General features: G+C 46.8%; 1 protein-coding gene and 1 long non-coding RNA gene across 3 annotated transcripts; one reads left to right on the forward strand and one right to left on the reverse strand.

Annotated features, from left to right (window-relative positions):
- Positions 1-2,068: 2,068 nt before the first annotated feature.
- IRX6 (iroquois homeobox 6) lies at positions 2,069-8,253 on the reverse strand. Of its 2 annotated transcripts, none has more exons than XM_027516540.1 (6): positions 7,455-8,253; positions 6,215-6,472; positions 5,411-5,520; positions 4,899-5,206; positions 3,486-4,094; positions 2,069-2,526 (listed from the first exon to the last, which is right to left on the reverse strand). In XM_027516540.1, the coding sequence occupies exons 1-6, from the start codon at positions 7,497-7,499 to the stop codon at positions 2,522-2,524; spliced, it is 1,335 nt and encodes a 444-aa protein (XP_027372341.1). In that variant the 5' UTR covers positions 7,500-8,253; the 3' UTR covers positions 2,069-2,521. The 2 variants fall into 2 exon arrangements, with proteins under 2 accessions (XP_027372341.1, XP_027372340.1); XM_027516539.1 differs by having other exon boundaries at positions 2,069-2,529; positions 7,455-8,249.
- Positions 6,481-10,035, forward strand: LOC113876851. The gene is made up of 2 exons (XR_003506590.1): positions 6,481-7,223; positions 9,579-10,035. It is a non-coding gene; the product is annotated as an uncharacterized LOC113876851 (long non-coding RNA).
- Positions 10,036-27,492: the final 17,457 nt, after the last annotated feature.

Raw genomic sequence — 27,492 nt, forward strand, 5'->3', positions numbered from 1 at the left:
AAAGAATCTGCCTGCTAATTCAGGAGACATAGGAGAGGTGGGTTCGACCCCTGGGTTGGGAAGATCTCTTGGAGGAGGGCATGGCAAGCCACTCCAGTATTCTTGCCTGGAAAAATCCCATGGGCAGAGGAGCCTGGCAGGTTGTAGTCCATGGGATTGCAAAGAGTAGGACACAACTGAGCATGCAATGCAACGGGATTAAGGTGGCCAAGCCACTTCCTGGGATTGAAGGCTACTCTTTATGGCCCCTCTCATACTCCAGCCCTTCTCACATTCCAGCCAACCAGTCCCAGATCTTTGGGACAAGCCTGGGCTACAGGCTCCTGCTTTGGGTTGTGGGAGGTAGGGAGAGGCTGGATCCTGTAGATGAGGTCCTGGATGGTACCTGGACCTTATTTTCTGAGGTTCAGGGTCCTATAAAAGCTCCATGACTGGAGGCAGGGTGCAGGTAAACCCTCTGCCCACTACCACCCTCCCTATACTCTGCATCCTAGTCCCAGTTCAGTCACATGACCTTGATTTAGGTGAGTCTCTTCTCTCAGGAGTTCACTTTCCCATCTGGAAATCTGACTCCATGTGATGCTACCGTCCCTCTCCCCTCCACAGAATGGTTAGCTGGTGCCCCACTTCCAACTGGGGGCACTGGGAACTAGCTTCCGCAGCCTGGTGGTGGGGTGGGGCTGGGGTGGGTGGGGGTGGGTTTACCTGGCCCCCTAGGAGGGGGTGGGGTCGAAAGTGCCTTGAAAGAAACCTCTAGCTAATGCTCTTTATTACAAGCGTTAATCCTGCAAAGCCGACTGGAAATAATGTTTATCTTTTCGCAGTTTAATTTCCCTGACCCTAAGCCGCCGGACAGTGAGGGCGACTGGAGGGTCCCTGGAGAGGCTGTGGGTAGGAGCAGCTGTCACCCAGGAGCAAAAAGAAGGCAGGGAGGGGGTTTCCCAGAGGAAGAGGGAGAGGAGTCAGAGCGAAAGGGGGCCTTGGACGCTGAGTGGAGAGTTAGATTTATCTTCACCACGGGTTCTCTATGACCCTGAGTCAGTCCCTGTCATTTGGCCTCAGTTTCCTCATCTGAGGAAGGGGTTTGTGCTTTTGTAATTCATTATCTCTGACTATTCTATAGAAAAGGCAGAGTGGGGCGCGGGCAGGTGGCCTGTTCCCCTTGATTTTTTAAACATCCACTTTTCCTCTCTGCAGCCTTCAAGGTTCTTAAAATCTCCTCGCAAGGTTGCAGATCCTTCCTGTCCCAGACTTCAGTGACCAGTCTGCTGGCACCGCGCTGGTCTGAAAGGCTGTCACCCAGCCACGGCCGGAGGGGCTGGAGCCCTGCAGTGGAGACAGGGCCCCTAGGCGCACACCCCAGCAGCCCCCCGCCCCACCCCCGCCTCCCCGTCCCCATCGGCTCCCCGGACCTCCCACTAGGGCACCATCCCGGGTTCGCCTCTCTCTTTCCTCTCGCACAGCGGCGAACGCACTCGGGGGCAAAAGCCGAAGCCACTAGGCCGGGGACACGAACTCAGGGCTCTCACCTCCGCCCCTCCGCACTCCACAGCCCTAGTCTGGACGCTGTTCACTCCGGGGACAAAGCCGCTTTCCCCGCTCATCGGCTCCCATTGGTTGGCCCGTACCGGAAGTGTTTGCTGACACTTGATTAAACGGGAAGGGTGCCCTCTTCTCGCCTCTAATCGACCGGGCAAGCTGTCCGACTTGACCGTTGGGTCAGAGGGGTGGAGCGGACCCCCATCGCCCCTCCTCCCAAGAAACTTAAAACTCAAATACGAAACAAATCCAGCTTCTACCCAAATATCCGGACAGCTCCCCTCTCCCTTTTCCTGCCCCAACCCCAAGTTGTGCACTCGTTCCCCCTCTCCAACTCCTCGGAATCGGCCGGGAGTGTCTGCAAAGTTTTGTGGGCCTTGGCCATTACCTTGTCAGTTTCTCTCCCAGCTACAAATGGGACTGAAATCTGCAGCCCATGCTGCCCTGTCTCCAGAACCTCTGACCGCATCCCCTCCTCCCCACCACCCCGACCTCACTGAGCTCCCCAGTTGCAAACAGGCCACACAGCTTGGGTTCGGTGGATTATTTTTAAGGACACAAAGAGTGAGAAAGGGGAAGAGACACGCGTGGTCCTTAGGAGCCAGGTCAGCATTGAAGTTACAAAGTGAGGGTGATGGGGTGAGTGAACAGGAGAGGGAGTGGCTTGAGACCTGAATCCAGAGGGTAGAGGCAGACTAGAGTGCTGAGCTAGGTGCCCTGGGCACACTCGCCCAGCCTTCCCACTTGACCTTCCCCAAGGTGCCCTTCCACCTCCTCTGGGGATCTGAAAAGACGGACCTCTGCCAGCCACTCCCCTCCTCTGAGTGCCAGGAGGGCCATTCGGAGTATTTCTGTATGTCTGTCTCTTAGGCGAAGTGAGAGCCCCAGACCCTGGTGAGGTCTCTTAGCTTCTTAGTGTGGAGGTGAGTTCCAAAAAGCAGGGCTTATTTCCAGGATGCTTCTGCTAATTGCAGCCATTGCGCTAACCTGCTGAGAGAGGAAAGGTTGATTAAAACCCGAAGGCCACTCAGGGGCTATTCCTAGGAAATCCAAGGTCGGTGGTGTCTCATCACAAGGGAATCCAAGGTCTACAGGCAATTTGCTTGCCAGGGGTAACATTTGGACCCTGTTAGGTAGAAGTTCAAATAAGACTGTAACCCAATTTTCTAAGCTAGTAGTTAATCCTGAGAGAAATGACTTCAAAGAGCAGAATCTGATGGTAATTGCTGGAGGCTTCCAAATGCTTTGGGAATGTCCCTTTGTGGGGTGAAATTCCCTTCCAACCCAACACAGCCAGTGAACCAGTGAACCAGCCAGGTGCAGGAGACAGCTGATTGGCAGTCCTACCCAGCTTGGTAAGACGGCCCTACTCAGACAGCACTCATCTGAACTACACCCCTAGGGATTTCAGTGGGCTGCACAGAGAGCTTCTGGCCTTAAGCACTGGCCTTGAACAGACTATAGGTATCTGGCCTTTCCCCTGAGACTTCTGGGAAAGCCCTTGTGCCTGCCTGGCCCTAGCAAACTCTTGGTACAAGACCATCAGGGGAGCCAGCTGGCCTCCTCCAAAGGGCAGGCAGGGGACAAGAATGCTTGGGCTGGAGGGTCATGACGGTGCCCACCTGGCACATCTGGAGAGATCTAAACATTGGAGAGACCTTCTCCTCAATGACTTTCTAAGTGTTTCCTAGGTAAGTTACTGTCTCATTCTAGCATAATCTAGTATTTGGTTTTAAGACGATTCAGGAGCTAGAACTCTGATCTCTAAACTTCTGTTTCAAGGAATGCGGTGAGACACACTTGAGCTAGGCTATGTCTGAACCTGGGCAGAGAGCCTGTGCAGCGGCTGGGTACCCCAGAGCTGGGGTACGGGGACTGGGGTGAGGGAAGGTGGGGAGGGGAGGGGTCTTGGTCAGACACGCCCAGAGCCATTGGGGGCCCACTACCTTCCGCTCCTGATGGGTACTGGCACCGCACCGCCGGCTCCCTCCGCCGCGGGCAGGGCGCACAGTTCAGCGGCAGACCCTGTAGGGCAAACGTGGGGTTTCCAAAGGCTTTGGCTACTCGGGGAGACTCTTGGCACGCGGAGTCTCTGGGGACCGCGGGTCGCGCGCCCGGGCCTGGAGGCTGTCCGGGAATCAGATGGTGCTCAGGACTTCGTGGCTGGGGCAGGTTTGGAGGTGCCCCTTCGACGACGCTGGCGGCCGCCGTGTGCGCCAGAGACCAGATGCGCGGTGGTTTCTCGCTGCAGGGGTAGTGCATGGTCAACGTGGGGCCTCCTGGCTCGGCCCGGAGGAAGTCGGCTTCTCCCGATCTGGGGGGCTCAGTGAACAAGAAGCGGGGTGCCGCCAGACTGCACTCCCTGCGCTCCTGCCGGCCCTCTCGAGCGGCGGCACATTGCGCCGCCGGCAGCGGCTGAGTGTCTTTATGGAACTCAGCCAGTCTGTCCGTAGCTGTGGCCACTGCTTCCTCTTCATCCGCCTCCTCTTCCTCTTCCTCCAGGTCTTCCAGGTCACTCAGCCGGAGCCCCCGGGGCTCCTGGCCAGCAGTAACGTCTGAGGGAAATCAAGAACGAGTGAGAAAAGCCCCAGGCCCCAAGGGAAATCCTCGGGAGTGCCCATCCCGGAGAAGCTTTTAGCAAGATGTGCCCTGCACTCAAGGCAAACTCGGTGTAATTCACCAGGATGGCCACAGCGCCTCCGACACTTGTCCCAGGGCTGTGGGCCTGCGGCTGGGAAAGAATTCCCGCCCTTAGTTAGACCTGCTCTTACCCTTCGGAAGAGCCCTCCCCTTTGATAGCGCAAGGAAATGGACACTTTCCCTAAGACCTGGATCTCAGTTTCTCGGCCTTAAAAAGGCAGAGGACAGTTTTTATCCAGTGTCAACACTCAGCAGTGGCTGGTGTGTATTATTTAATTCAGAAAATATTTACTGAGCACCAGCTATGTGCCAGACATCATTGAGGCTTTTAAGTATTAGGAATTTAGAGAATACAGCAGTGGAGGCTTTCTCTGGTGGAGCTAACATCTCTAAGAGGGTAAGTATGCCACAGGAAATAAAGTAGGCGCATGTGGTAGAGAATAACTAGGGAAGCTAGCTGGTGTGGGTGCACAGGGAAGGCTTTTTGGAGGTGGTGCTTTCAAGTCTGGAAGAAGGCAGTTCCCAGTTCTGTAGGGAATTCCAGGCAAAGGGAACTGATTGCACAGGCAAAGGCCCAGAGGCATGCAGGGGTTGCAGGTGTCAAAGGAAGCCAGGGGAAGCCTTCCACAGAAGCTATGCCATTCAGTGGTTGTGAAATCCGATCAAACTGTTTGATGAGTGGAAAACCCAGGTAAGTTGGGGCAGGGAACATGGGGTACCTTTGGTGTCACCATTTAGGCAGCCCAGCAATTCCTCTGCTCCACCCTCCTCCTTCCTTTCTTCCCCGCCTTTGTTCTTGGGTGCCCAGGTCATCTTGTTCTCCTTTTTGAGGCGCCGGCGCGCATTGGCGAACCAGGTGGACACCTGGGTGAGGGTCATCTTGGTGATGATGGCCAGCATGATCTTCTCGCCCTTGGTGGGGTAGGGGTTCTTGCGGTGCTCGTTGAGCCAGGCCTTGAGTGTGCTAGTGGTCTCCCGGGTGGCATTTTTTCTGCGCCCAGCACCACTCAACTCCACCGCTCCATACCTGCGGGGAGAATCTGGCTCACAGTTCTGGGGCTGGGAACCTGGGGCTGCAGGCAGGAGACAATCTCTGTCCCTGAAGGAAGTGAGGTTCTGCTCACCATCCTAGCCCACAGCCCCCCCACCCCATGCTCTGTGGATTGGTCCTACCTTGGCAGGGGAGGAGGAAAGGACTTATGATGCCAGCCACCAACGCCCCATGCCTTACCGCTCATACTGGTACTGCCCCAGTGTTGGCTCATAGGGATAATAGGCTCCTGGTTGTGCCAGGCTGGATGTAAAGTTCCCCGCAGCCTCCTTAAATTCATACTGTGGATTCTGGAGGGGGAGGAGGGAAGAAATAAGGACTACATTTGGGGAGGAGGGGTGGGGAGTTGCTAAGGGTGTGAACTCTGGAGTCAAGTCTGGTTAGTACTGCAGCACCACCACTGGCATTGACTGTGTGATCCTGGGCACAGCTGTTTAACCCCTCTGTGCCTCAGTTTCCTCTTGGTAAATGGGATGACAATCATGCCTAAAGGTTACTGAAGAAACATGCTTGGCAGAATTCCTGGTGCAGCATAAGCAATATTCGCTGTCATTTAACTGTTACTACTTGTGTCTCCCCAGCTGCCTCCCAACAGCTGGGGCACTTTCTTACTTCCTTTCCGGAGCCATTCTCTGCCTCTTTCTATCTCTGTGACTTTGGGTAAGGTTACTCAAGCCACTGTGAACCTTAGATTCCTCACCTGTACACTGAGCCTAGTGATGACTTGCCTACTTCACACAATTAATCGAGGTACAGATGTTTTCTAAACAGGATGGACTTCTACAAACTGTAACATGTTGTAAAGATTTTTTTTTTTTTTTTTTACTTTATATAGAATCGTAACCATTTCCTTTCCTCGAACTGGTGCTGTACGTCCTAGATTTTCCTAGATGGAAATATCACACGGGATTTCGCCCCTGCCGCTCCTGCCCCCAGGCGGGTGGGTTCTGTCGCGCGGACCCAGGCTTCACCCCGGGTACTCACCAGCGCCCCGTACAGCCCCGGCGGCTCGGGGCTGTAGGGCAGGTAGCCTGGGTAGCTCTGGGCAGCTGCAGCGGCCGAGTAGGGAGCTCCATAGATGCCCAAGGCCGCGCCCAGCTCCGGCCTCGCACTGCCCAGCAGCCGACTGTCGTAGGGTGCGCAGCAGAGCGCGGCCGCCGGGGTGGAGCCCGAGGCCACATCTGGGACCGAGCGCGGGGCGGATTCGCAGCAAGTGGCGCTGGAACTTGCAGAGACCAGAAACTACGGGGGCGAGAGAGGGGGCATCGGAGGTCAGAGACCGGCGCCTAGGGCTGACGGGAGCCAGCGGCGGAACTGCCAGATCAGTCCTTCCTTCAATGTGAACTTAATTCCCCCTTGTGCTGAGCGTTCTCCTGAGGACTGTGACGGAAATGATCCGTAGACGCCATTTATCCAAACCGCCTTTATAGACTCTCTTAAAGCTTTGCTAAAGCTCCAGAGTTCCAGGGGCTCCGGGTCATGGGAAGGTTCTGAAACCGGAATTACAAAAGCCAGACTCGGCCAGTTCCCTGGTGAACCCTCCCTCCTCGCAGCCACAGGATCCTACCAAGGCCGAACTTCAAGTTTGCCTTAGAGACCGCGTCTCACTCTTCCCACTTTATAGATAGGGAATGAGGACTACGGAGAATAGGAGGCTTATCCGAGATCACAAAGCAGGGCAGAGGTCAAGCTGGGGCTAGTCCTTGGGCTCTCTGCTGAGAAACTGAACAGGGGTGGGCGTCTCCAGAATTTCCCCAGGAGACCCTGTCACTGCACAGTGCCCACCCAGATCTGGAAAATCGAAGGAACCGGAAGCTGAGAGCTTGGACCTACCCGTGGAAGGGAGAGGAAAAGAACAGAGGATCACAAACGAACGAGCCCAGAAAAAGAGTGAGACAGAGTCTGAGACCCTCCCGGCCACCTCGGATATCTGTACAGCGAGGAGGCCTGTCTGGAAGGTTCCCGAGATCCCACCCACCTCGCGGAGCGCGAGGTCAGAGTGCCCAAGTTTCGGGTCACACGATTCTTCAGCTTGCCTGGGGGAGCGGCGCATTCTCTGCCAGGGATGGGACATGTCAGAGGGGTCTGCGGTACACTATCCAGGTTCCTGCTCTCTCTGGCTTCCCTGGGAACTCGTGGGAGAGGAGGGCTTTGCGGGCAGGTCCCGGCACTGGGCACTCCCTCCTTCCAGTCTGCCCCCATCCCTCATGGGGGCGGCTCTTACCTGGGAAGCACTGCCGTAAGGGTGTCCAAAGTGCGGGAAGGACATCGTGACTGTCCGTGACCCCGCCGCCCTCTTCTCTTGCGGGTTGCCGCCTCAGCCCCGCGGTTCTGCGCCTCCAGCCGTCCGCGGCCTCGGTTCCTTACACGGTCGCCGGTGCCCAGTGCTGGGTCCTCCGCCGGCTTGGCGTGGCTGGAGGCAGAGCCAAAGGCAGCGCGGCTGCCGAGCCCTGCGCTCCAGAAGGCTCCCCTCCGGCCCGCGAGGTCCGGAAGACAGAAGGGCCCATGGATGGGCAGGGGAAGGGAGAGGATGCGGGTTCCCAAAAGCGCGCGGAGGCGAGGCCAGGTGAGGCGCGGTGCGGGGCTGTGCGGCTCCCGAGGTGCCCCAGTCCAAGGTGGCCAGAGGCTCAGTGTGACGTCACGGTAATCCCGGGCCGCCAGGCGGGCCCCCGGGCCCTGGGGCCCCGGGCCACCAAGCCTGCCAAGCGCAGCCAGCCCGTGCGCGCGCGCGCGCTCTTAACCACACTCAGACTTGTTCCGGGAGGTTTGTGCAGCTGGTGAGGAACGTCAAAGACCCTGACCCTCTCTGCTTGGCGCAGGATCCTACCCCTTTTCGCCTTAAGCTCACGCGCGCGCGCACATACAATCTCTCCAAATTACCCGGGAGAAGTAGGAGAAACGCCTCCCACCGCGCCACGCAGGCCCCGGGCGCAGCGCGCCTACCTCCTCCCCTGCGGCCCGGAGGAGGAGAGAAGCACCGGGCGGCGAGGGAGGAGAGAATACAAAAGAAGAGACAGGAGAAACAACAGGAGGAAAGTGGGGGAGAAAGGCTAGAGGGAGAAGGAGGAGGGGAGAGGAGAGAGATGAGGAGTCTAAGTGAACAGAGGCGCGCGGGGGAGGGGAGGAAACAGGGGTGGGCGAAGGCTGGGTGGAGGTAGAATGCTGGCAGGTGGAGGAGCGCAGAGGCTCGGGGGACAAGCCTCCAGCCCGGCCCCCCAGCCCCCACCTCCGCTGCAGGAAAGTTTGTTCGCGCCGCTGGCCCCCAGCTCGTTGGGGGCAGCGTCGGTGGATCCACTGTTCCGGCTGTCTTTTGTCCTCGGGGGCCTGGCTCCCCGCCCTAGGACTCTAGCTCGATCCAGGATCTCCATGACCCGGTCTTTACTAGGGTCTTGACCCCAGGGTTTCTCTGCTGCTCTCTGGTCCTCTAATAGACCGAATAGCGCCCTCTCCAGGTCAAGTTCAGATCCCCCCCTCGGACTGTGTGGGTAAAGGCGCCAAGTCGGACCCCCCTGGGCATCTGCAGACGGCAGGCGGAGATTCCTGGGCGTCTTCTCGGAAGGCGAGACTTGGCTGTCTCGTGCGCGCCGCTCGCTGGGTCCACGGGGGACCGGGGAGCCGCACGAAGGCGCTGGGGCCGGGCTGCAGCCACTGAGCTCCGCTGGGGGTGGCGCTGGCGAGCCACGGTTCAGCGCGCGGGGAGGGCGGCCGGTTCTCCGAGCTCCTCTGGGTCTCCTGGCTGGGCCCAGCGATCTCACCATCCCCTGCATTCTAGGGGCCCTCAAAGGGGCACTGATGGCGGACGAGCTCATTGGTGCCTGGGAGGGGGCTGTGTCCCCAGGGCGAGGAGCCGCCAGTTTGCGAGGACGGGAGAAACTGGACTCCTGAAGGCTCAATCCCCAGGCCTCCCGGGGCCTCCAACCCCAGGACATCTGGGGGGCGTAAAGGGGTTGTTAGTCCGGTGGGAAGAGGTCTTCCGGGGATGCTGCCGGCATCCGAGTGGAACTCTAGGGTTTTCAGGTTTGCAGGCCAGACACCTTAGATTGTCTCAGAATGTTACTCGAGGGGTCACCGAGCTTTACATCTTACAAAAACGCTCTCCCAGGCCCTTTCTGCGCCTTCCCAGAGGAACCGGGGGTGGTGGTTCAAAGGCCTAGCTCTATTTTCTAGCTGAAACGCAAGAACGCGGGGCCTGGAGGTTAGGAACTATCGGGATCTCTGACCTGGGTTTTGGCGAGGCAAGGAGGAAGCCCAGGGACGGGTAAGGTCTGGGTCCCTGGCCCCGAGCCTTCTCAGGCACTTTTCAGCGGAGACTAGTAGGCCCGGAAGTCAGCTTCTTTTTTCTTTACAGATTCTGCAGAACGCGCACCGTGCTTGAATAAGCCGCAAACCGCAGACTCCACCGCCTAAGAGATTATTAACAGGAGTACCAGATCCATTCCAAATAGGAACAAATCCAGCGAGGTTTCCTGGCTGCGGCTACCTCGTGTCGTTACCTTGGAGAAACCTTGCGTTCAACCCGGGAAAATCCTAGTTAGAAGAATTACAGTTATCGCCAGATTGATTTAGTGATAAAAATTCACCGTAATAGATAAGATTCCTTGATTTTTCAAAATGCATTTTGGAGCCATCTACACGTTTGCAGCTGGGATACATCTATTTTTTTTTTTTTTTTTAAGTAAGAATCGGAGAGAATTCATTAAATTAGTCCCTTGGGGAAGATTACTGCTAATTAATTAATTGCAAACATTTCCAGAGGGATGGTATGTCAGTTGTAAACTAATAAAATTAGGTAGTTGAAATACTTACTCAGCAACTTTGTTTGCCCATTCATTCCTAAGAAGATTTTTTTTTTTTAATGACAGAAAAATGGGGAGGGTGGTGAAGAAAAAGCATTAGTTCTGTCCCCTGGCGATTGGGTTGCAAAGGAGAAACTACCATATAGGATTTATTGATTTTCAGGTGATTTATAAGATCTCTGTGGTATCAGTGCTGTGAGCAGAGCCTCCAGGCCTACCTCTTGTCTTCCCTCTCCAGGATTCAAAAAAAGCAACATGATTTGGAAAAAAAAAAAAGAAAGAAAAGAGGAGGAAGAACAGTGGTGAAGTGAATTGGGAGCTGTGATATAAATGCTTCAGCATTTTTCCTCATCTGCAGAAAAGAAAACAAACAAAAGAGCCGGTTTTTCTGTTAAGGCATCTTTCTTTCTATTGTGTTCAAAGTTGTTTTAAGGTATAAGAATGTCTTGGGGAGGAAGGCTGCTCTTTCCAGGCGTGGAGACCTTGATTTCAGATTGCTTTCCTGGAGAGGCGGCACCAAAGCAAGTCTACCTGGTGCCACTGACATTTGATTGTCACCACCGTAAGCATTTAGTAGGGTTCCGTAAAAGTGTTCCTATGAAGTGTGCCTTTTCCCATTATTTGGGGACCCTCATTACAAAACCAAACCATCAGGTTCAACCAGTATCAGCCTCTGTCTGGCAGAAACCTTGGGTGAAAAGGAGTGTTTCCTGGAAAGTGATTCAGGGAAGCTGCCATGGAATTTGCTCTCTTCCGGACTTGTTGACAGGCAGTCACATCGACAGCCAAGTGCCCTGAGCCTCTCCACCATGCTGGCTTTTCATTGCTTTGTTCAGCCCTGACTCATTTAGTTTGGGGAGAACTGCCCAATTGTCTGTGTGTCCGTATTGAATTTTACTGAAGCAAGTAAATAAACCTATCGAATACAGACCCAATTATATTTAAGGGAGTCATTCCACCTTGCTTTATACAGATGATACAGATTCTTTTATTGTATTATACCACATACCCTGATAGTGCCTCTAACCGCTCATTAAAACAAATCTGAAACAGTCAACAGTCAAAGGCCTCTTTGGAGCAGGGAGAGTACTAATCTGACATTGTTTATTTGAAGTTCAGGTTGCTTTGATTGAAATGTACTGAAGGTCTCGAGCAGGCAGAGTAAGGGATGTGCCTTGATAGTAAACCTGAATGCAGGTGCCACACACATGAAAAGGAAAATAAATCATACTGTACTATTTTGAATATTTTAAATATCTCTGATTTCCTAATGATTTAGAAAGACAGCAGATTTTTACAGGGAGAGGATGATAACAGCAAAATGCCCCAAATCAACTTTAGATGCCTCAGATCATAGATGGAATGTGTGAGTATATGGATAAAATAACACTGATGAAAATGTGCTGTTATATTTTTTAAGTATGAATTTTTTGTGTGACTGTTTTTGGACTGAGAAGGGTGACATCTCCTCAAATCTATGCATGAATGAACAAGTGCATCTGGACACGTGCATCTATAATTTATACTGATCAGTCACCACAGGTCTCCCCGAGTAAAATCGAAATGAACACTAATTGTTTTGACGGAAGTAGTGTGCATGGCATCTGATTGTGAAACACAGCGAGCCCCTGCCTTGCCTGAATACATATTGTCAGCAGCAACTCTGGCATCAGGAGAGGAAAATAAAAAGGCAATAATTCCCAGATGAGGGTGTTGATGTTGCTTGTTAGGAAATAAAAATAGAAAGAAAGAATGAACTTCTAGATAAAGTGAAAAATGAGACAATGCAGAGATCCTGGTGTGTCAGCAAGCCAGGTAGAAACCTGAGCTCAGACTTAAAGAATTGTAGCTTTGCATTTGTAGATTCTTGGGAGCTATCCTAAACACCTCTGCTTTATCTTATTTAAGGCTCATGATAAGGAAATTGAAAAGGTGGGAAGCAAACCTCAGATCACACAAATGAGCAGATGACAGAGGAGGAAACAGAACTGCAGTTATGGTCTTTCCACAAAACCTTATTTCAAACATATATAAAGCCAGATACAGCTGGAGATGTAGTGCCCTGGAATAACACAATGTAATTTAGCCCAGAAATATCTGACGGGACACCACAGTAAGCACATTAGTTCAAGTCTCTACTACATGCTTTTATATCAATTTGTTTTATGAAAGAGCTTATGTGATAATTTAGGAGTTTTAGAAATTTGATGAAGATCATTAATTAAAATAGAAAATGGCAAACAGACCCATCTGTGATGGATAAGAATAATAATAATTTAAAATCTCAGCAACAACAAAAACTTCTAAAAAAATCCACCCAAGATTATGTCTATATGATGGTTTATAAAACAATTAATGCAATTTTGTTAGTGACTGTGTCAGGAAGAGAGTTAGATATATATATATATATATGAAAGTATTGGTCTCTCAGTCGTGTCTGACTCTTTGCAACCCCATGGACTGTAGCCTGCCAGGCTCCTCTGTCCATGAAATTCTCCGGGGAAGAATACTGGAATGGTTTGCCACTTCCTTCTCCAAGGGCTCTTTCCCAGCCAGAGATCGAACTCGGGTCTCCTATATACATAGTTGGGAGACCCGGGTTTGATTCCTGGATCGGTATATATATCTATATCTATTTACCAACCAAATTATTTACATTTGTATATATATATTTTAATCTTTGTTTTTGCATCAGTAGACTGGGGGGATTGGTGCATTAACTTCTCAGTTACAAAGCAGCTTTTATGTGTAGAAATTCTTCGTTATTTTTATCTTTGACATTTTTCTCATGACAGCTCAAGGAATCTCAAGGAATTAAAATTCGAAGTCAACAAGAGATGTATGGATTTGAAAGCCAGGGAACAGTTCCAGAAGCCAAAGTCTTTGGGGGAAAAAAAAATGCGTGTAAAAAACAAAGACCTGAAAGAGGCAACATATAAAGGCTTGCTAGGATAGGATGCTGTGTACTTTCTCCCCTTTGCACCAGGGGAAACCACCAAGAGTGGTTTTGAGTGTACAGTTAGGGAACAGACCTCCATGGCCAAGACCAGTAGGAAAGGGAGCTGATTTGGCGCTGGCTCTGATTCTAGCCAGGGACTGTGCCTTTTTGCATACAACTCTCTAACTGGATCATTGCTAATAGGCCATAATTAAGGATGCTATTTTGTCATTCTTCTCCCTAAAGTATTTCACTGTCGTAGACTTTAAGGCTTCAATTAAAATACGAGCAGCTTCAAGCCACACACATTTTGTCTGATTAGCTGCATTCCGCCAGTTTTCTCTTTCACTGTGGTTTCTCCTACTTTTAAAACTGAGCATTAGAACTGGCCAGGAGCCTTCTTTTTTGTGCCACCTGGGGCCCACTACTTTAGGGAAGCTGGGACCATTTGTGATGTCACGTGCTGGCCAGAGTAATTTACGACAAATCTTCACAAATCAATAAAAATATGGAAAGTATATCATTTTTAAAGGGGGAAAAAAAAGAGAAACATATGAGACATGCCCATTAGGGGCATAGCCATTCTAATACCTGCATGTCTGCTTAGGTCTGCAATTAAAAACATTCTGATAATAAATCTCCTTGCAGTCTCTTTTAATGCTTTTAACTTTCCTGAAGGTTCAAATTGGTATCCCAAAAATGTGCCAGGACTTTCACAAGGTATTTTATAGACTCATAAATAAATATGGCAATTAATCTCTGCTATATTTCTTTCATATTTGATGACAATTTATTATGGCATTCACCCATTCGGTGCACAAAAACTCTAATGCACTTAAAATCGGATTTCAAACCAAACATTTTATGGGAAAATATAGTATTGATCATCCATTTAAAGATATCATGAAGATGATTCATAACCTGCTGTAAAAAAAAGATCTCATGAGAATCTTACAAATGAGTGGGGTGGTGGAATCGTCTATTCATAAAACCAGAGCTGTTGGATCGGTTCCTCTTGTTTTCTTCATCTATCTTTGAGCTTTCCAGCACTGATTACTTTCATAAGTTGCTGTTTTATAAGAAAAATCCTTTTCTATGACATTTTTCATAGTGACAGAGGTTGTGAAATTTCACAGTATTTTCTTGTGCAATTTTCTTTCAAAATTCTGTCTGCAGGAAGAGTTTCCAGGGCAATAGAAGATGTTTCCATTACTTTGGAGTCAAAAGTACTGTATAACCCTCATGACACTTACATGTAATTGGCAGATCGTGGTGGTTCTAAGAAACCTTGAGCCCCTGATAGTCCACTGAACTCATCTGCTTTGAATGTTTGAATATCTTTTGTGTACACACAGTCGGGGTGAGAATATAAGAAAATTCTTCCCTTCAAGTAGCACATGGCCTGTCTGGGAAGAAAGACCCAAATCATTTATTCAGTAGACATTTTCTGAGTGTCTACTGAATGCTGGGCATGGTTCTAGGAGGTGAGGATTCAGAACTGAACAAAACCGTTCCCTGCCTCATGAAGGTTACATTCAAATGAGTTAAATATTATTTGCATCATCCTGAAATCACTTATCTAGCACTGTAATACTTTGGGAAAGTGGCTTAGTATTTACTGAATGCTCACAAGACTCAAGGCATAAAGTTAAGAACCTTTTATACCTTCATTCATTCCTTTGCCAAGTATTCACTGAGTTCTTGTTTTTTAAGAGCACTGACTTAGGGGCTGTGAATTTAGTTCAAAGAGACGATGAAAATTTCTGTCCCTATGGAGTTTACAGTTTGGTTGTAATGTCTACCTGATATTAAAAATCATTCGTTTTGTTTTACAGAAGTTGGATCCTAAGAGAGCTTAACTTGCCCAGTGTAACAGAGCTAGTTCTGAAAATCTGGGGTTTGAACTAACTTCTGGCTTTAAAATCTGGGGAAAATAACATTTCTGATTAAATACTTACTTGCTGAGATGATGCTGTTTCAAGAAATAACCACCTCCCCTAACATACAGATGATCTGAACTGCTGTGTAATTTTTTATAGCATATGATTGGCTTCCCCTACCTTTTAAAGTCTATGTAATACCAATTTTCTGCATAGAGATGAAAAAAATGGAGCAGCTAAGTGGATGTTTTGGTCCCGTTGACACCAACACCTTGGATTCTCAGGAGTTAGTTTAGTTTTTCCATTCGCCTTTGACTGATGTACTGATGACTAGGGTTGTATATGATGTCTAAATGACTAGGAAAACACATCTCATAAATAGTGGCTGATGGGAATAGGAGATGGAGCACTGCTGAGCTGTGACTCAGTTGCTTCGGTGACTCAGTTGCTTCAAATCTACCTATATTACCTGCTACATCTATTACAGGTCCATTACTTACTTTCTTCTTTCTTCTTTTCTCTTAGTCACTCTGAGGGTTAAATAGGGGAGGTTTTCTTACCCTCTTTTCACAGATGAATAATCAGGGTTCAGAGGGATTAAACCTCTGGTTTAGGGCACATAACTGAGTAGCATTTGAGACAATCTTGGAACCAATGGGTCGCTGAACTGATGCATGGTCTTCTCATGGGTTCCAGCACCCTTTGCAAGAAAGCATGAAGTCCAAACTTGGATTTCTATACAGGTTTTGGGAAGTAGCCTAGCAGCTCTTTATATCTCTGGGAAGGTGGCACCTTGATCTTTCATTTTGGTTTTGCTATCAGGTTTCCCCTGGCAGTTTTAAAGCCATACATGCATCTGCTTTCTGCCTAAGTATCCTGTGTCCATGAAACTCTCCAAATAAGGATACTGGAGTGGGTTGCCATTCCCTTCTCTAGGGAATCTTTCCAACCCAGGGATCAAACCCTTGTCTCCTGCATTGCAGGCAGGTTCTTTACCCTCTGAGCCACCTGGGAAGCTTTCTGATGTTTCAGGTTTATTCTAACAGAGAGCTCAGAAGAGAGAGTTTGCAGTGCTCACAGCAATGACAGGGCATGACACTGAATATGAGAATTTAATCAACAGTAATAAATCCACCAACAGGACTTTGGATCTCCTGCCTGCATTTCTGAAACCCCAAAGCTGGCATCTTTCAGAGGGGATACCTACATTAGCTCCAGGCACATGCTGCTTTGAACCTGCAGAGATGGAGACACTGGGCGCAGTGTCTATCTCATGGCCAGGAGAAAATGGACTTGACAGAGACAGCATGAAATACATGAGTGGGATTAGACTGTCAGTGTAGACCGGAGAACATAAACCATTTCCTGTGTCACTCTCCAGCTCAAGGGCAGAGGCAGAGCAGAGGGGAAACCTGCAACTATAATTATGAAATATAAATTTATACATATATAAAGGGGAAGGCTGAAAGTGGATATTAACCACTAAAACTCCTTTTACATTATACACCACAGGGATATGGAAAAGCAGTGTGGGGATTAAGGACATCTTTTTGCTAGAGTAATTTATTACTCTAGATTATGCAGTTAACAGAGAAAGGGAAAGTTGATACTTGATTGTTTCTCTGTAAAAGTTAAATGTGAGTAACTGGAAGGTCTTGCCCCTGGCTGTAAACACTTGGTGTTAGAGGAAAAGATGGCCAAGAGCTTAGCAGAGCACTGGTTTGAGAGACAACGCTGGAATCTAGCCTTGGTCCTGCTGCTTTTGTCTGGAAGGCTTTAGACAAGTCTCTTTTCCTCTGGAAGCCTCAGTTTACTCATCTGCAAAATGGAGAGCCTGAGTTCCATGATCTACAAGGGTCCCTTGGGCTCACATCTTTCTGGAAGTCAGGTCATGCTTCCTTTTCCAGGACTTAAAAATTCTTCTGCTACCTTTATAAGCACAGACTCTCTGGAAAGTTCTTTTTTATCATGGATGGCAGATTGAAGACTTTTGAGCATTAAAAAAAAATATACATGACCAGCCTCGCCTTCTGAGATTCTGAGCAAGCCTGAAGTGTGGCCTGGACATCTGTATTCAAGAAAAATATAAAATATAGTAGTGTGCGCATGTCAATCCCAAACTTTCAATCTAGCTCTCTGCCCTACCCTTCCTCCCTGGTAAGCATAAGTTCATTCTCTAAGTCTTAAGTCTATTTCTGCTTTGTAAATAAGTTCATTTGTATAATTTTTTTTAGATAACACATATAAGTGATATCATATGAAATCTGTCTTTCTCTGTCTGATGTATTTTACTTAGTATGATAATCTCCAGGTCCATCCATGTTCCTGACATGTACATATTACTATATTTAAATAGATAACCAATAAGGACCTATTGCATAGCATAGGGAACTCTGCTCAATACTCATAATAACCTACATGGGAAAATAATTTGAAATATATATATATGTAAAACTGAATCACTTTACTGTACACTTGAAACTTACGTAACATTGTTAATCAACTACGCTCCAATATAAAATAAAATTTTTAAAAAAGAAAAATAAAAAAATAAAACAAATAGAAAAATAAAAAATAAAAAGTAGAATATGCATGTGATAAAATGCTGTACTACCTGTGGGTGATATGACTGATTGTCTAGCTCATACCCAATCCCTGCTTCTTCCTAACTAAACATGTTCTGACGTTGTCTGGGGTGACTATGCACAGTTGTAACTACTTGCTTATGGATTTCTAGCACCTTTCAATGAGGGAGAGGAGCATGCCATGTGAACCAATTCTGGCCAATCAAACATAGAAGAGATTTGCATGGAGGATTCTGGGAAAGCACTTGTTTTCATGATAAGAGAGGCCAGGGGCAATGTGGCACACACATTCTCTTTTCAGTCTGAACAGCCACTTTCATTTGTTCATTAGTTCAACAAATGTTTATTGAGCACTTACTCTGTACTGGGTAGGATTCTAAGATGTGGGGGTACAGTTGTGAACAAAACAAAATCGCCAGCCTCATGGAGCTGATATCCTGGCAAGAGTCAGACAATAAACAAGGTACACAGGTAAAGTACAGAGATTCTAGAGGAAGAGAAAGGCTACGGAGGAAAAAAAGAAAGCAAGGAAGGAGAGTCACTGCAAGTAAAGGGTCAAGATAACTGCACAAAAGTACCCCTTTATCAGGGAGCCAATTAAACACTACCTCTGGTTATGTCAGACAAACTGGTTTTGTCTAAGTCTCTGTTAATTGGGTTTTCTATTACTTTCAGCTGAATGGATTCCTGAGACAGTGTAGTGGGGGCACAAAGAGACAAGTAAGTCATCTGATTATTTCATCCCCACTCTCCAGAGGCACAGACTCCTAACAGTTTCTTGGCTGCCTTCCAGAAATTTTCTATGTTAATACAAGTCATATAAATATAAGCTATACATGCAATCTCCTAATCCCTCTCTCTCTCTGTCTCTCTCTCTCTCTCACACACACACACACAATTAATGACAGTATAGCATGGGGGTTGGAGGTTTGGATATAGGCAACCTGTGTAGTATAGCACAGGTATTATATGTGCAGTTTATATAGTATTGCATGATATACAGGCTGCCTATGTAGTGACCCCAACACTTTCTAGCCATGACTATCTTGAATAAGTTCCTTTTTTAAATTAAAAAAAATTTTTTTTGGTTGCTCTGCTGGGTCTTGGGCTCTTTGTTGCAGCATTCACGCTTCTCTAGTTGTGGGACACAGGCTCCAGAATGCTCAAGCTCAGCAGTTGTGGCCCACAGGCCTAGTTGCCCTGGGGTCCATGGAGTCTTCCTTTCCTGACCAGGGATCGAACCCGCATCCGCTGCATGGGAAGGCAGATTCTTTACCACTGGACTGCCAGGGAAGTCCCTTGAATAAGTTTCTTAATTCCTATTTTTCAATTTCCCCCATTAGGAAAATGAGAATAACAAGCTTACCACAGTTTCTTCTGATGATTTAATATACTATGAGATGAAGCATATATAGCTCTCTCTGGTACACTGTGACCACTCAAAAGTGTTTGCTACTTTATACACAGAAGGCACACAGATATCCCTCCTTTGGACCCCAGCGTATTATTCCTTAGTACAGAGATCAGTATTTTTTCTCTTAATGTCCATGGGACATTTGAATGAGCCCTCTTGATGGAGGATCATGTTCTAAAAGGATTTATGTCACTCAGCAGCTGGCTAACAGCACAAGGAGAATCTGCTGAGGTTGGCTTTCTTTCTTTTTTGCTAGTTTTCCCTTTTCACAGCTCCTTGTCTAATAAACTTTCCCCTTTAGTTATTTTCAGAGCTAGGCACCCTCACAGGGCAGCATTTATGATGCGTTCTACTTCAGCATCTAAGAACTAGATCTTTGCAGACTTTTCCTCCATGAGGCTGCGTCTCTTGTTTTAGGGTGGGTGGGTAGACAAGTAAATGAACAAACAAGGAAACCAACCTAGAAGTCCTCTATGTACAGAGACAACATGATAGGTAATTTGGTGACATTAATCCTATGAAGGAAGGGGTATTTAAATGACAACTAGTCCAATGGGGGCACAGACATGAAATAAATCAGATAATAATACCGTTACACGTGAAGTGTAATGAGGGAGAATAAGCATAAAGGGCAATGGGAGTGACTAATCTTAGCTAATTTTGCCTTATAGCTTGTGCTGAAGACCAGGGAATAATCTGGCCATGACAGGCAAGCTGGGTTTTTGATCAGAGAAGGAGGGAGGGGGCATTCCATGTGAGGGAGGAAATGAGCATAGGCAGCTCCATGAAGTGAGATATGGGGGATGATAATAGGGTACGTGGGAAGGCATGGATGGGATAGGGCCAGAGGAAGTGATGTGAACGGACTGAGAAGGGTGTTGGGTACCACTGAGTCTCTGATTCATGTCTCTGGGATCGAGGAGTGTCATAAATGACAAATGTAGCATTTTCTGGAACTCTAACCTTTGCCCAGTGCACACTCTCTGCTTCTTTCCTATCCCACCCTCCTATAGGCTGTCCTATTCTGTGGGGGCTCCAAAAGAAAGGGGTGAAAAGTGGCTGAGTTTGGGAGAGAAGTACAGAAGCGTAGGTCACAGGCAGCAGCCACCTGATGTGAACAGCCATCTCATTGGAAAAGACTGTGATGCTGGGAAAGATCGAGGGCAGGAGGAGAAGAGGGTGTCAGAGGATGAGACGGCTGGATGGCATCACTGAAGCAATGGATGTGAGTGTGAGCAAACTTTGGGAGATGGTAAAGGACAGGGAAGCCTGCTCTGCTGCAGTCCCTGGGGTCACAAAGAGTCGGACATGACTAGCGACTGAGCAAGAACAAAGGCAGTGGGAAGGCTGAAGATGATATGCCTGTGTCTTGAGAGTGGGTGCTAATTCAGGTATCAGTCAAGATTCTTTTTGTTGCTACAATAGATGAAGCCAGGCTCAGTTAAGAACAAAAGGTAAATGGAGACTGGATTAAAGGACGAGTTAGCAATCTTACTTTAGGAAAACACATCCAGAGATCTCAGCCTTCCCAGATGTTGCAGTGGTAAAAAATTCAGCTGCAGAAGATGCAGGTTCGATCCCTGGGTAGGGAAGATCCCCTGGAGAAGGAAATGGCAACCCACTCCATTATTCTTGTTTGGGAAATCCCATCGACAGAGGAGCCTGGCGGGCCACAGTCTATGGTGTTGCAAAGAGTCAGACACAACTGAATGACTGAACACACATTTTCAGAGATCTCTGCAAGAGACTTGAGGACTTTTCCTCCAGAAGGAATGATGCCATCGGATGCTGTTAAGCATCCAATAACAATATCCCTTTTAATAAGTGTGATATTCCTGAGAGAGAGAATATGATTGGTCCATTTTCAGTCTAGTATTATTGTGACTGGACCAATCATCTTTGGCCACAGAAAGATGGGGTGATGGCTCAAACTTGGGCACTGAGGCTTGCAAGGTCTACTTGTTATAAGCCAAGCAACACTTTGAAATCTAAAGTGGTGGATCAAAAAATAAATCAGGACAATCTCCAGGAGTGGAGCAAAGTTATCCTTCGCTCAGGGCTTGGAGGAGGGCAGTTAGAGTTACCTCTGCTGGATCCTGGCCCTAAGAAATTTGGACTTCATAATTTACGAAGGCAACAGGGAGCCAACAAATCCATTCAGCACACATGAAATATTTCAAGTGAGGCACAAGGGACTTGGAACAGGTCTTAGAGAAGATGGATTTACATCTGGCAATAAAATCCCAACTCCAGTAACCTTTGCACTTAGGTCTGGATTTTGTCTGGATCTTAAAGCTTTTATAAGTGTTTAAGAGCATGAACTCTGTAGGGTTTGGAATTTCTCTTGCCTTCTCTCTCCCCAAGGATTGGGCTACCATGATAAGGTTGGGGGCTGGGGGTACCTACTTTTCATTTGCCTGGTGCTGGAACTCTTGGGTGATGTAATTAAACTTGCTGAGCTCCAGCATCCTCACCTGCGAAATGGGGGTCTTTCTACTGACCTTATAGGACTGTCATGAGTGCAAAGTCCAGAACACATTTGGAAGCATTTTGTAAAACAACACATGAGTGAATATGATTATATTGCTGGAATTGAGTTTTGGAGGCGAAAATCATTGCTTTGGGTCTCAGCTTTGCTTAGGAAAGTCACCTGGCCTCTCGGATCCTCAGTCTCCTCATCTATGAAATGGGGACAGTAGTGCCTATCTTGCAATGTTATTGTGAATGTTCGAGGATCATTTACACAAGTGATCTTGTATGGGTGTGAGCACAGGGTCCAGGCACAGCACATGATAATCCTCCCTAGCTCCTGCAAGGGTGTTTAAGAAATCACATCTAACATTCACGGTGCGTGAGGGTCTCTCCAGGAACCAAGAGATCTTCAGAGTCCTCGTTTGTGGCAGGCATTTTTAGTGTTCACCTATATACTTCTCCTTTCTTTTTTGTGGCCTGGAGAAGACACGTCCAAGCTTCCTTGCCATTAGACAGTGCCATGTTACTGGTCTGGGCCATAGGATAATGAACAATATGGGTCACTTCCGGGCTAAGGCAATGAGAAATCTCTGTGTGAGAGGGCTATCATTCTTTTTCCTTGAATCTGCAAATGTGTGGGTCTCATGTGGACATGGTCTCACTGCATGGAGGATGGTTAGCTTTAAGATTCTCTGACATGCAGCAAAGTTTGCAAGAATTAAGAGACTTAGATTTGGGAGACATTTGTTGATGCAGCAGATTCTAACCTATCCTGACTAGTATATTGCTTACTGCCTATGTGGACAAGTAACTTCTCTGAGTCTTCCTTTTGTTTATCTGTAAAATAGGATAGATAATGGCATCAACTCATAAGGTTATTAAATGAGATGATGCATGTAAAATGCTTAGCTCTGGGTTTGGCCATAGAATATGCTTGATGATCATGGCAATAGTGATGGTAATAATGATGGTGGGGTGATGGTGATGGTGATGGTGATGCTGGCAGTGATTCAGAAGCTGGATACAGTAACTGGATTCAAACCCTTCTATTTAAGTAGGAGAACCCAGATAATCTCCAGTTCTGGGCAGCAGTGGGTGAGCATCTTCTCTGGCACATACTGAAAGTGAAACTCACTCAGTCATGTCTGATTCTTTGTCAGACTCAGTCATGTCCGACTCTTTCCATGGACTCTATACAGTCCATGGAATTCCCCAGGCCAGAATACTGGAGTGAGTAGCTGTTCCTTTCTCTGGAGGCTTGTCCCATACTAGGGATCGAACCCAGGTCTCCCGCATTGCAGGTGGATTCTTTAGGGAAGCCCTGGCACATACTGGTGCACAGTTTATTGTATCATATGAAACCAATTAAGCGTCAATACCTATGGCGGTCTATGCAACTGCCTAGTCTATATATAAAAGAACAAATACAAAAAAGGGAGCTCAACCAGCAATATGCTCTTCTATTCTTAGTGTTGTGACTTCTTTCATTTGCTAAGAATATGAAGCCAGACATTGTGCTGAGTGCTGCCACTGTAGGGAGAAATGAGAACTGGTATGTGCCCTCAAGGAGTTCATAGTCCGTGCAACATTTATAATAATTGCACCAAGACACTATAAGAACAGAAGTTCTTATATGTTTTATATCTCCATCCCTACTTTGCCCCAAAAACAAATCGCACAAAATTGTCCATGGAAAGAATTTGGGCTTCATGGACAGAGGGATGAGAGTCTGAATTCCAGCTCTGCTACTTCCTGGCTGAGTCTTTGGGTAAAATTCTTCACTTCTGTTAGCCTGAATTTCCTTTTCTTTAAAAAGGGGATGAGAGCTGCTATCATGTTCTGAGAATTAATTTTAATATATGTAACATACCTTTGGCAGAGCTTAGCATTTAATAGGTGCTTAATAAATATTAGCAGCTCTTAAGTTCCTTGAGAGTCTATGTTATTTTGGACTCCCAACATCTAGCTCATAGAGAGTGGTCCATATGTATTGATGGAATGGCAGGTAGAGAAAATGCTTTTCAATAATAAAGCACCCTTTGAAGTATTTGTATATTTTGAATCCATTTTCTGTTTAAAGCAGGGACTTTTACTTGGCTTTAATTAAAAATAGAATTCTGTTGGGACTTTCTTGGTGGTCCAGTGGCTCAGACTCCATGCTTGCAATGCAAAGGTCCCAAGTTTGATCCCAGGTCAGAGAACTAGATCCACATGCCACAACGAAGAGTTCACATGCCACAGCGAAAAGATCCTGCATTTTGCGATTAAGACCTGGTGCAGCCAAATAAATAAATATTAAAAAATATGGAATTATATTACTCATATTTTTCTATTCTTAGCCAGTTATTAACACTGAGTGAATTTTTCTTGCTAACTTTATTTCCTTTTTTCTGTGATTTCCATTTCACTCCCCTTCGTATGTAAGGACATGTGTGATATATGTAAAATATGTAATGTGGTTTTTTGTGTGTGTGTGTTTAATTTATATGAATTGGATTATATATTAAACATTCTGCTCTCTTTCCTACTTTTCTCATGAAGCCTTCTGTTTTGTGATCCGTCCACATCATTCTATCTACGTCTGGTTCATGGTTCCTCACTACTGTGTATATTATGTATTCCATGTCATCCCTTTTTATTAACCAGAACATTGGATTTACCAGAACACCTTTATTCCCCAGCCAAGACTACTTTGCTAGAAATATTGTCTTCATTTTCTACCGAGTAAATCAGTCATTAAATTATGACCTTATGATACAATTATGGCAATAATGATGTCTGTGCCCAGTTGCCCACATTGAGAATTATCGTAGGAAAGAACTGAAAGCAAGCTCTTTGGTTTTATGTCTCTCCGTTCCGTGTATGCTTGCCCATATGCCTGTGTGCTATTGGCCATATTGTACTTTCCTGTGTTTTAAATAAATATTCCAATTTACATAATTTTAGTGAATTTCCATGGTGCATGAAAATATAAACTCAAGGCTATGATGTCAATTAAGACAATTCATATCCCGTAATAAAAGCAGCCTTAAGTTTAGAGGCAGCCAATCTGCATTCGAGTTTGGGTTCTGCCTCTTGTTAGCTGTGTGATTTCAGCCAAGCCATTTAACATTTTCAGTAAAGTGGAGAGTAATAAATACAGAGTTGTCGTGAGGATAAATGCAATAATAGTTAGACACGATATAGAAATGCAACATCATATCATATTTTTTTTTGTTTCAGATACAGACTTTTAAAACTGTAATTGGCAAAAATCTGAGGGCCTCTGATGGTGCCCCTTTCCCGTTTGTGCCCGTGAAAGATGTTGTTAATTGAGCTGGACACAACCTCACAATCCTTTTCAACTTAGTACTCCAGGAAGACCACTGATTGATTAGGGATAATTTGCACCCCAAATTTTAATTTTTAGTTTTTGCCATCCTTGATTTAGGAACTGTGTTGTGTCCACTGGGGAAGCGCAGAGATGAGCACATGCTAGGTTTACCTTCGGAAAGCCTAAAGTCATGCAGAGCTGGTGGAGCAGATGCAATTAGCTCCAAAACAAGACAAAGTAGGATGTTATGATGAATTATTCAAGTGTTACTGACACACAGAAAAATGGGAAATGGACACACAATGGGCACCATTGAAAGTTTCTTAGAGCTGGTAGCATTTCAGTTAAGCCTTCAAGGTCTGAGATGATTTGGGAGGTGCACACATTGTAAAGAACATTTCAGGTAGGAGGACGGGTCTAAATCAAGTTCAAGATATGAGAAATGCAAAGTATGTGTGGACAGCTGCTCAGTCTGGTTTAAATCCAGGTACCGTAAAATAGACAAGATACACTGAACATTATGATAAGAAGTTTAGAGTATTCTCTTCTGTTTTTGCTACTACTATTAGCACTGTAACTATTAATAATACAAACTGGTGTATATTGAGCACTTGGGCTTCCCTGGTGGTTCAGATAGTAAAGAATCTGCCTGCAATGAGGAGACCTGAGTTCATTCCCTGGAGAAAGGAATGGCTACCCACTCCAGTATTCTTGCCTGAAGAATTCCATGAACAGAGAAGCCTGGCATGCTTCAGTCCATGGGGTTGCAAAGAGTTGGACACAACTAACTTTTAGGCTGCTCTAAGCATTGTGCTAGCATATTAAATATATGATATCATTTGATAATTATAAAAACTGTATAAAATAATGTATCAGTTAGCTATTACTGCATAACAAACAATCCCAAAGTTTAGTAGCTTAAAGTTATAATCACTTATTATTTATCATGAGTCTAGAGAAGTTCTGCAGATCTGGGCCAAACTTGGCTGATTTCAGGCTCACTCATATGTCTGTATTCAACTGATGGGTCCGCTTGGGTCTAGCTGGTCTAAGATGACCTAAGCTAGGCAGCCTCTGCCGAATGCTTTCACATTCTTTCATCAGGACATCTTGGATGTTCATGTGTCTTTGACAGGATTCTGAGACAGAGACTGGAAGGATTCTGAGTCCGAGATTGGAAACATGCAAAGCCTATGAAGTCTTCTAGGTTTGGAACTGACACAGTCACTGTTCTATTTGACCAGTCCAGATTCTAGGAATGGGGAAATAGGCTCCACTTCCTGATAGGAGATGCTGCAAAAATCACTGATGCGTAATCAATCTACCACAAGTAGTAGCTACTATTATTATCTTTACAAGTGAAGAAATTGTGGCTTGTGTCTTGCCCAAGTTGTGGGAGGCTGTGTCTTGCCCAAGTTCACATAGCTGGTAATGAAGGACCAGAACTTGTACTTGACCTGGGGAAAGCCCGATAGAGACCATGGGCACAGGAGTGATGTTGTCAGCTGACATGGAAGGAAGTGGGTATTTCTATGGCTAAAAGCTGGGACCAGGATTTCTCTGGTGGTCTAGTGGCTAAGACTCTATGCTCCCAAGGCAGGAGTCCTAGGTTCTATCCTTGGTCAGAGAACTAGATCCCACATGCCGCAGCTAAGAGTTTGCATGCTCAGCTAAGGGTTTGCATTGTTGTTTTTGTTTAGTTGCTCAGTCATGTCCGACTGTTTGGGAAACCTATGGGATGTAGCCCACCAGCCCCCCAGACTCCTCTGTTCGTGGATTTCCCAGGCAAGAATACTGGGGTGGGTTGCCATTTTCTCCTCCAGAGGATCTTTCCAACCCAAGGACTGACCCTGCATCTCTTGCACTGGCAGGCGGATTCTTTACTGCTGAGCCACCAGGGAAGCTCCAAGAGTTTACATATTGTGACTAAAGATCCCACATGCTACCATGAAGATCGAAGATCCCTGCATGTTGCAAATAAGACCTAGGGCAACCAAATAAACAAATAAAATAAATATAAAAAAGTAAAATAAGAGCTGACAACATGGAGAATGCAAACCTTGATTATTTCAACAACAGTCCATTCCACTTTCAACTCAGTTGGCCTTGGGACATAGCGTTCTCTTGGAGCACTAGGTGGTTATGGCATTTGGCTTTGAAAGACACTGTCATTGAGCCTAATTTTGCTCCCCTTAATCCTCTGCACCTTTCAGGAAGCCATGCATGTCCTTTTGGGGCATCTTTCCAGCATGTTCTGTGATTATCAGGCATCTTCAAACTGAAAGGGACTGTCGTTTCAAGGACTTGTGTCACCCAGCATCCCTGCATGGCAGCTACCAGTGGCTGAATGCTCTGAAGACTGTGGAGAATTAGTGTGGAACTAGCATCCCAGTGGCCTCACTTGCCATCATTGAGAGGTCTGGGCACGGCAACATGGGACCCTTCCTGGAGGCACAAGCAAACTTGAATTGAACCTTAATCAGATGTGGGCTTCAGAACTGGACACCTGCTAACTCTGGTGACTGGAGATTAAAAGTATAGCATGGCTTGATTTTCTCTTAGGTGAAGGCTGAGAGACTTTTTCTAAGTAAAGTTACTCACAGATTACAAATTAAGAGTCATGGTTCCCATTACCATTGATTCCAGGTGGCCACTTGCCCAGGAAAGACATTCTGAAGCTTAGTGGGAAGTTAAGAGCACGTGCTTTGAAAAAAGACAAACCCAGGGTCGAATTCTACAGCCCACTGCCTTTCTGTGAGGTGCCTAGCACGTGTGTGCTCTGTCGTTTCATGTGAGTCGTGTCCGACTCTTTGCAACCCTGTGGACTGTAGCCTGCCAGGCTCCTCTGTCCATAGGATTCTCTA

This window comes from Bos indicus x Bos taurus, chromosome 18 (genome assembly GCF_003369695.1).
Source record: "Bos indicus x Bos taurus breed Angus x Brahman F1 hybrid chromosome 18, Bos_hybrid_MaternalHap_v2.0, whole genome shotgun sequence".
Taxonomy (NCBI): domain Eukaryota; kingdom Metazoa; phylum Chordata; class Mammalia; order Artiodactyla; family Bovidae; genus Bos; species Bos indicus x Bos taurus.